We start from the raw sequence: 9,979 nt of genomic DNA, 5'->3' as shown, positions 1-9,979 counted from the left end.
TCCGAGGGAAACGCGGGCAGGCAAGCGGGCGGGCTTGCGGAGCCGGGCCACGCCGCGCTTGGGGGAGGGCGGTGCGGGCTCGGCCACAGCCGTCGGACCCGCCCCTCGGCGTGCCTGGCGCGCCCCGCCCTCTGGGAGGCCCTGCGCTGCCGGTGCTTCGGGATTCCTGTCTCTGCGGGGGCGCGCCTAATTACGCTGCGAACAGCCGTTCCGTGTGCTGCACCCGAGCGACGTTACTTTTCGAGTTTATCAAATAGGCTTTGCACACTAGGTAGTTTAAGCTCTGTTTTGGAGCTGAGGCCTATTGAGGCTCAGGTAAAATGACTTGCCCAAGATCACACAGCTTAAGGAACGAAATGAGGAGCTCCGCCTTGTCTGCATAACTCCAAACCTGTCCTCTCCACCACAGCGAACACAGTTCTTCGCGGTGCCTGCCTTCCTCCTCCCAGTAACTTTGAATTTGGCTGATGTTAATTTGGAGCTACTATCCATCCTTTCATGGATGTTAGTGTCAGAAATGTCTCTTGTGAAAAGAAAGAGGAAAAAAAATTCTGCTTATTGCAATATTGTGCTTATGATATGCAGTGTTTATATATTCTTTACTTGACTGTCTCTATTAACCTTTGTTAAAGTGTCGCTGCGGTTCACTACCTTTTAAGACATTGTGCAAGTAGCAGTCTCTCAGAGCTTCCTTTCCTTCTTTGAAAAAGCAGCATCCCTGAAGGTTGTGAGCATTCAAAGAGATGATCCACATACAGTGAGTGGTACCATGGTATCTGGCATATGAGAAAAGCTCAGTAAATGTTGGGCATTATTTTATTATTGACTGCATAATACCTCTTGCTAAACCCATTTTTCTTCAGAGACTAACTCTTCCTGGGACTAGAGAAGGGTGAGAACCATTCTATCCCAGCCCACTTCAAAAAAGACAAGTTCATCGACAGCCGTGTTATCTGAATGTCATATAGACTTAAGGATGAATTATACCCCAGGCTTAGGGTACCAGGTGAAAGAAGTCTCTCCAGGAGAACTAAAGATGAATTAACCTTTTGTAAAACTAACATTTGTCCATTACGTTTTGTTAATATTGAGTTCTTTCTCTGTGTTTGGCACTTTGAAGCATACAGATGTGTATTGGCTAGTAGTCCCTGCTTTCATTTAGTCCAGAAATGGGAAAAAGTATGCGTTCAGAAGTAATCGTCACAAAGTAGAATGGGATGCCAGAAAAGAGATAGCTAAGAAGCTGTGGGACTGTACAAGGAGTTTTCTTGACTTGGGGCAAAGTATGATTTCATTTCTGCCTTCAAGAAAATACTTTGTACATTGTTCAAACATTATTTGTTCAAAGAATAAGTGAACAAATGTATGTTGTAATATATGGGGTTCCTTGGTTTCTAGTAACAGAAGGTCATTCATATTAAAGTATTATTAGAAACATAAAGGGGCGCCTGGGTGGCACAGCGGTTGAGCGCCTGCCTTCGGCTCAGGGCGTGATCCCGGCGTTGTGGGATGGAGCCCCACATCAGGCTCCTCTGCTGAGAGCCTGCTTCTTCCTCTCCCACTCCCTCTGCTTGTGTTCCCTCTCTCGCTGGCTGTCTCTATCTCTGTCGAATAAATAAATAAAATCTTAAAAAAAAAATAGAGAAATGAGAAAAAAATCTAAACAGTTGGGCCACCCTTTGGGACTGGGATCTCAATAGCCAGAGCTCATGGACCAAATTCTTTGACTAATGAATGCTGGGCTCCAATTGACTTCTGCCCTTATATGTCTTACTCAGAATTGAGATTTTCATAAGGAATCTGGCTGCTTTAGCTGTGGGGGTGGGGTAGAGAGTATTGTGATTGGTAACCCCACCAGAACCATAGGAAATGTGGGTGAGTCAGTTTCCCAAAGGAAAGAGGGTTAAGGAGAGAAGTCGTACTGGGTAGAGAAAAACAGCAGTTGTTTATTAGAGATATGTAGCCTTTATAGAGGGCTCACTATGGGCCAGGCACCACAGTGGATTATTATGTGGATTTTGGTATTTAATCCTCACAGTAACTAGGAGGTAGATACTGTTTCTCATAACCACTTTACAGAGGGGGACACAGGCTTATAAAGATAAACTAATTGGGGAGCCTAGCTGGCTCAGTCAGAAGAGCATATAACTCTTGATCTCAGGGTCATGGGTTCGAGCCCCACATTGAGTGTAGAGATTACTTAAATAAGTAAAATGGATGTCTGTGTGGCTCAGTCGGTTAAATGTCCAACTCTTGATTTTGGCTTAGGTCATGATCTCACTGTCGTGGGATCAAGCCTTGGAATCAGGCTCCACAATCAGTGGGAAGTCTACTTGAGATTTTCTCTTTCTCCCTCTCTGCCCCTCCTTCTGCTCTTGCATGAACTTTCTCACGCTCTCTAAAATAAATAAATCTAAAAAAAAAAAAAGTAAAATTAAAAAAAAATAAAATAATTTGCTTAGCATTACAAAGCTAGGATGTGGTAGAATTGAGTACATTGCATTGTCTTCTTGCATCTTGTCCCTTTGAATTATTTTCTGATCCATATGCCACTTTTGTTTGTTCATAGGGGGTCATCAAGTTTGGTGTATGTGTTGCCCAGTTCTGACATCTTGAAGGAACGCTGCATTGAGGAAGATCAAAACAAGACTGTTCGCAAATTTTAGGGAATGGACCGTTTGGGTTCCTTTAGCAGTAAGTATAGTGGGAACAAGTCCCAAGTGAATATTAACAGCAAACCCAAGTGGAAGTTGATCAAAGAAGAAAAATAAGCACTTTGAAGTTAAATAAAGCCCTACAAATCTAATCCTAAAGGAATAAGAGTATCAAATCAAAATAAAATTAACCAATACTTATTGATTGCCCACTAAACACATGACACAAACATATCACCCTACGTCTTGTAAGAAAACTATGCTCAGGCATAATATGATTAACCTGCAGTGAGACTTAAGAAAGCAGTTGGATTTGTCTTTAGAACCAATAACACATTTTAGATGCCTTGATGAAAAATAATGTCAGTGGTAGAATAAAAGACATGCTTCTCACCCCCTTCCATTTTAGGGGGAACTTGTGTTCTAAGAGTGAACCACAGTAATAATAATGCAGAAAATTGTGGGTTGTGTGTGAAATAAATTCAGGCAGCCACAGCTATGGGGAAAAAAATACACTGCCTTTTCTTTGTTTTTGCTAATAAGAGATTCGGCAGAAATAGAAACTATGTTAGTAGTGTCCCAATGAGAAGAAACAGAAAAGCACTTTTGGGGTATTTCCTTTTTAGCAGTTTCTTAAAGGACCTCTTATTTACTCTCTCATCACACCTATTTATATAAATTTAGGAAAGAACGAAGTCTTTAAAAACATCTAGTTCAAATCTCTCATTTTACACATGGAGAAAACCTGAATGAATTTTCCTGATGCTGGAAGTGTATCCTGAAACCACCCCCATTCCCTTTTTAAAATACTAAAAAATATATATATATATATATTTTAAACTTTTTATTTGGAAGTAATGTCAGACTTACAGGAAAGTTGGAAGAATAAGAATCATACAGAGAATCCCCATACACTGTTAACTTCTTACTCCATTTGTGTGTTTTCTCTTTGTTTCTTTATAAATACATATTATATACACTGTATGTAATAATATCTGTATACTATACTATGTATAAAGAGATACGGATATCCCCCTTTTTTTTTTTTCAGAATAATTTAAGGGTAAGGAACATGTATCATGGCCCTTTACTCCTAAGCACTTTAGTGTTTATTTCTTAAGAAGAGGGATATTCTGTTATATAACTCTAGTAGGGTTATCAACTAGTAAATTTAACATCCATAAAATATTTTTATCCAATCTACCATCTAGTTTATTCAGTTTTGTAAGCTGACTCACCAATGTCCTTTATGGTGTTTTTTTCCTTCTAATACAGGACGCAAGAGTCAGGTCTTACATTAAGTTGCTGTGTTTCTTTAGCCTCCTTTAAACTGAAACATTTCCACAGCCTTTGTCCTTAGTGACATTCACACTTTTGAAGAAGACAGGCCCTTCCTCCCTCCTTCTTTTTAAAATTGAGGTTTCTTGTTTTGGGTTTGTTAGGTCTTGCTCTACACCTCGTTGGTGATAATGGTTTTGAAAACCCAGTCATAGTATCTCTTTGAGTTCTCCACTATATAGTTTGTATTTTTTCCTTGGGTATAAATAAACAAGCCATAGGGAGACACTTCCAGGCCATAAAGTATCCCACTCCTCATCAAAATTTCTCTCTAGATTTAACATCCATTATGATTTTTCCTTGATCCAGCCTTTAATATCTTGCAAAATGATGATTTTTTTTCAACTCCAGCACTCTCCACATTTGCTAGTTAGCACTTATATAATTCTATATGTTATTATACAACTATATCTATTGCATGTAATATATATAATAATGCATATTATATAATTTCTTGATTATATAATCAAGAGACCTGTCTCCCTTATTTTGACGTATTTATTTGTTGTAAGCGTGGACACGCGAATTCCTATTTTTTCAAGGATTTGTAATTCATTATCCTACTTAAATTATTTTGGTTCTCAGAATGCCCCAGTTTGACCCCTGTGAGCGCCTTCATTCTGGCTCCTGCATCCTATTAATAACACCTGTCACTTTTTTGAGCATCTCCTTACCTTTTGGCTATGTGTTCCAGGTGCATCTTATATCTTCCCTGTCCCGCCCCTGGAATCAGCCACTTCTCTGAGAAGCCGTGATTCCTTTTAAAGAGGGCTGATATTAAAGACCAAGATCTGGTCATTGCTGCCAGCATGTTTTGTATCTTGGCTCTTAGGCCCACAGAGCTATGAAAAACACATGCATATATGCTATGTACATATACACCAACATACATACATATTTACCCATACATATACTTTTAAGAAATCGAGTTCCCATTGATACCTCCTATTCATCTTCATAAGCTTTTTTCTTATTTCTGCCCATTCCTTATTTGTGTGTTCTTTCCTCAGTGAGAACCTTGGCACCCAACATCAGCACATTTACTCATTTGCTCAGTCTTCTAATACATCCAAAATTATGTCAGGGTTACTTTTCACATACCACTACATAAAACAGACCTCCTTCAAAAAGTTTGGGATTTGTTTGCATCACCCAAGACTGAAGGTATATTGTTAAATGTCCATAAGTTATTTAGATTTTTTTTTCTTTTCAGTGTGGTTATAGTAGTCTTTTGAAATACTGTGAGGTTCATCTGTTCATAGTGCTTTTAGTTTTCCCTTTTTATATTTACTGATTCAGTTTTTTAAATTTGGGGAACGTAAGTATGCTTCCAAAAGTCAAAAGTATACAAAAATACATATTTGGAGAATTGTTACTCCTTCCTATGTCTCTTCCATTCCATTCCCCCTCCCCCAACCCCTTGTAGGTATCTAACTTCATTGTTCTCTAGTTTAGCTGTCCTGTATTTCTTTTTGCAAAGATAAGCAGACTTACATGTGTTTGTTTGGGGTTTTTTCCCCTCATTTTGTACTGGAAAGATAGCGTGCTATGTGTGCTTTTTTGAAGTTTGGTTTTTTCCACTTAATAGAATCTTCTGGAAATAGTGTTTTAGTTTGTAAAGGTGGTTCTCATTCCTCATTTTTTTTTTATAGTTGCATAGTACTCCGTTGTGTGGGTACTTCATAGTTTATTCAGCTATTCTCCAGCATTTGGATATCTAGGTACTTTTTGTAATTCCAAATAATGTTCTAATGCATTCCCATCAGCAGTATATGAGAATGCCTATTTCTCCATATTCTTGCTAAGAAAGTATTATCAAGCTTTTGAATTTTTGCCAGTCTGATAGGTGAGAAGTTATATCTCAGTCTAGCTCTCTCTTATGAGTGAAGTTAAGTGTCTTTTCATATGTTTAAGGGCCATTTTTTTGTCTGTCTTTTTTTTTTTCTCATTATCTCTTCATTTTTTTTTGTGATAGGATTTTTGTTCTTTTTCCCCCCAGTTTTTTAAAGTTCTTTGCATATGGGAGACTTTAGCCCTTTATCTGTAATATGTTTTCAGATATTTTCTTCTAGCTTATTTGCCTTTTTATGCTGCGTATGGTGTTTTTTGCCAAGGAAATTTTTGTTGTGTTGTTTAGGTAGTCAGATTTATTAACCTTTCATTGCCTTTGGATTTTGAATGATGGTAAAAAAAGCCTTTCCTTACTCTTAGGTTATAGAAAATCTTAGGTTATAGAAAAGTTCTAGAATATCTTTGTGAAGGATAGTTTGGCTATGTGTATCAAAAACTATATGCTCAACTGTTCTAGTTCTTTTTTTTTTTTTTTAAGACTTTTTTTTTATTTATTTGACAGAGAGAGAGACAGCCAGCGAGAGAGGGAACACAAGCAGGGGGAGTGGGAGAGGAAGAAGCAGGCTCATAGCGGAGGAGCCTGATGTGGGGCTCGATCCCATAATGCCGGGATCACGCCCTGAGCCGAAGGCAGACGCTTAACCGCTGTGCCACCCAGGCGCCCATAGTTCTTGAAAAATATATATTCTGAGGAACACAACAGCATTCTTCATAATAGTGAGAAATTAGAAAAAACATAAATGCCCACCAGTAGAGAACTGATTAGATTAGTAGTTTCCAATCTTACGAGACCCCATGTTTTCTTTTTATAATATTTTTAAAGCCTATTTGCTCTTTAGAAATGAAATACATAGATAACATAACACATCTACACCCATGATGTCAAAGAAACAGAAATAATAATGCTCTAAATGTAATACAAAGGATAAACAAAAGAGAATAATGAACTAATGTAATTTATTATAAAATAATCTGTATCTCAGTATGTTTAGACACGATTTCAGTAGAAGACATAATGACTTAAGTAGTCAGATGCTTGCACCCATATGTTGAATCACCGTGAATCTTTAAACTACAAAAGCACAGTGATTCATGTGTGTTGTATTGGTGAGTCAGAAATCCCACAAGCTTGAATAACTCTTGGTAAAGTTCTGAACAAAACAAGATATAATCTCCTGTAAAAGTACATGCAGTTGCCTTCCTGAAAAATTAAATATATATTAAAACTGTCAAGAACATTTTGTATTATAGGTAACATGGAATTAGGTTCTAGGTCATGTAATTATGAACCAACTTTGAATGTCAGGTAGGATATTTGAAAGTTGTACAGGACACAGGTCACTTCTTTTTGTGTAGGAATGTCTGGAGCCTTGTAGGATATCTAGCATCCCTGGTCCTCACCTGCCAAATGCCAGTAGTGTTCACTAGTTATTGTGGCAGCAAAAAAAGCATTTCCTCAGATTTCCAAAATGTCTTCCTAGGGGGGAGTTGAAAACTATTAGGTTAGATGATTGATACAATGGAATATTATTCATTCATTAAAAAGAACAAGGAAGATATACTGTCATGAAAGATGTTGACAGTATATTGTCAGGTGAAAAAAAAAAGCCTATAAAACATCACGTATGATATCACTTTTGTTAAAATATATACACACGCATACATCAAGAAAGGCTAGAACTCAAAATATTAATAGAGGATGACTTTATGCTTTTGTTGTCTAAAGTTTTTTAAAACTATAAATGGGGTTACTTTTACAAAATAATTACTTGTTGACGTAAGGGTTTAAAAGCTCTTTGCTTTGGTCAGTGACTGATTTTTTCCCCCCTGAGGAAAGAAAAGCAAGGTTATATCATTAAAATAAAAGGATGTGAGGAAGAAGGTAATTTGGTAAAAATGGCACTTAATGTAAAACAGTTTTTGTTCTTCCATGTCAAAATTTAAAATGGGAGAAGTGGGGTAGTTGCTGTTCTATATATTTATTTTGAAGCTGTTCCTAGAAGGATTATGTTTCTTTCCCCTGTTATTTTCCTCTGGGTCTTCATTTAGAAACAAATGAAAAGAAAGAAAAAAAAAAAAACAATAATCAGTTGAAGGCGGGAAAGGTGCCTTGAAGAGTGTTTCTTGGGTTTTAGAAAGGAAAATGCTATTACAGAATGTGAGAAATCCTGCCTCAGGCTAAGCAGATTAAATTCTTTCATCTACCTTCAAAGCCTGTGTTTTCTTAGACTCCTGCTGTTCATCACTGAGAACAACTCTGCTAGTTTGCCCTGACTCTAGAGAGGCAGAGTTTGGGGCAACCAGGGACACACATACTTGCTTTTTTATCACTTCAGACAGTTTAAATTTTTCTTGCCTTAATATTTCGGAGACAGTACGGTCATTGGAACCAGAGGAAGATGAGCGGTGCTCTCTGCTTACCGTGAGAGAAAAGGAGCTTTCCTGGGTTTAAATCTCAACTCAGATATAAGGTAGTATATCACAAAACATATTTAAAGGAGTTTTTCACCCCTACTTTTTATTATGAAAGTTTGTAAATTTACAGAGAAGTTGAAAGAACAGTACAGTTGGCCACTACCTACATTCAGCAATCATTAACATTTTGTCAGATGTGTTTTATCTAAAAACACATATGTGTGTTGTGTAAGTATGTAACATTTTCTTTCCCAGAAAAATAACTAGGAGAGAAAGCTTATGTTTGTGAATTTCTCTGCAGGGGTCATATCTACTTAATGCTGTTTAGAGTAGTAGATACTACTATAGGAAGGAACAAAGCTGCCTTGAAAGAAAAAGGAATGTAATTTCTGTTTTTTTCTTACTTAGAATGAGCTCATCTGGTCTCCAAGACAAGCTGAGTCTTCCGCACAGCTCACCACCTGTGTAGTTATTTGCAGATTTTCACCTTCTTGCACTTTGGTAATCATAACATGTTTTGAGGCTGATATATTTTTCTTTTTGTTCTAGATGGTCCCTCTGATAAGCCACCTTGCCGAGGCTGCTCCTCCTACCTCATGGAGCCTTATATCAAGTGTGCTGAATGTGGGCCACCTCCTTTTTTCCTCTGCTTACAGGTAACTCTTCCATTCATGTTTTACCAGTGAGAAGTTGGGGAACAGTGCAGATGGATGACACAGACTGTTGAAAATTCTACATCTCTATATCAGTTTAATGCTCAACACTGTTTTTGCTAGTATATTTAAAGTATTGGGACTACAGGGACGCCTAGGTGGCTCAGTTGGTTGGGCGTCTGCCTTCAGTTTGGGTCATGATCTCGGAGTCCTGGGGTTGAGCCCCGAGCTGGGCTCCCTGCTCAGTGGGGAGCCTGCTTCTCCCTCTCCCATTCCCTCTGCTTGTGCTCTCTCTCTCTCTGTCAAATAAATAAAAACCTTTAAAAAAAATAAAAATAAAGTATTGGGACTACAGGAAACAGAATTGGTGGATTATTCCTTTTGATAGCACCAATGACACTGTTATTGAAGAGTGATCTTTGGGCAGGTGACAAGGGAACAAATCATTCTGTGGATGATGATAGTAATAATACTAATTACAAGGGCTTACTTTGTTGTCGGGCACTCTTTTGAGTAATTTACATGAATTAACCTTTAGTTCATCACTATAACCCTATGAAGTCGGTATGATTAGCATCCCCATTTTATAGAGGAAACTCAGGTGAAGAGAGTTTAAGTAATTTGCTCAAGGTCACACAGCAAATACCATATTTTAATGGACCCAAGACGCTATTGATTATAAGTAGCATCCCAATTTTAGAAATGATAAATGGCTGATGGAAGTTCTACTTTTTATTGTAAGATGAATCCTCATTTTTAGAGTTTTAAAATATGAAAAAATACATGTCTTAGAATTGCCTAAATAGTTTAAGTTTGGAGCCAGGATTCAAATTTACTCAGTCTGAGTCCAGGGCTTATGCTCTCATCAAAAGAGGAGATGTCCTAGGAAAAAGTCTTTTTTTCAGATTATTTTTTCCTCTCTGAGGGCCACTGAAGAGCTGTGATCAGGAATGTAACCATCCTCTTGTGGCTGCAGACAACTTTAAATGAATTCTTAAAAATTCATGATAAGAGTAGAGCATCCCCAAACTGTCTTTTATCCTATAAGAAAGCATTTCAAAAAGTAGC

At 37.7% G+C, this 9,979-nt stretch overlaps 1 protein-coding gene across 1 annotated transcript in view; it reads left to right on the top strand.

Annotated features, from left to right (window-relative positions):
- The first annotated feature begins 631 nt into the window (after positions 1-631).
- Positions 632-9,979, top strand: part of TADA2A (transcriptional adaptor 2A) — a 47,777-nt gene continuing 38,429 nt past the window's right edge. Inside the window, exons 1-3 of the mRNA XM_019805578.2 lie at positions 632-757; positions 2,570-2,694; positions 8,808-8,914. Coding sequence (XP_019661137.1) covers positions 2,670-2,694; positions 8,808-8,914 — 132 coding nt within the window. The 5' untranslated portion in view covers positions 632-757; positions 2,570-2,669. The remainder of the gene's footprint in view (positions 758-2,569; positions 2,695-8,807; positions 8,915-9,979) is intronic.

This window comes from Ailuropoda melanoleuca, chromosome 13, assembly GCF_002007445.2.
Source record: "Ailuropoda melanoleuca isolate Jingjing chromosome 13, ASM200744v2, whole genome shotgun sequence".
Classification (NCBI taxonomy): Eukaryota; Metazoa; Chordata; class Mammalia; order Carnivora; family Ursidae; genus Ailuropoda; species Ailuropoda melanoleuca.
The sequence above is the reverse complement of the archived record's forward strand: the minus strand, read 5'-3'. Positions and strand labels throughout refer to the sequence as shown.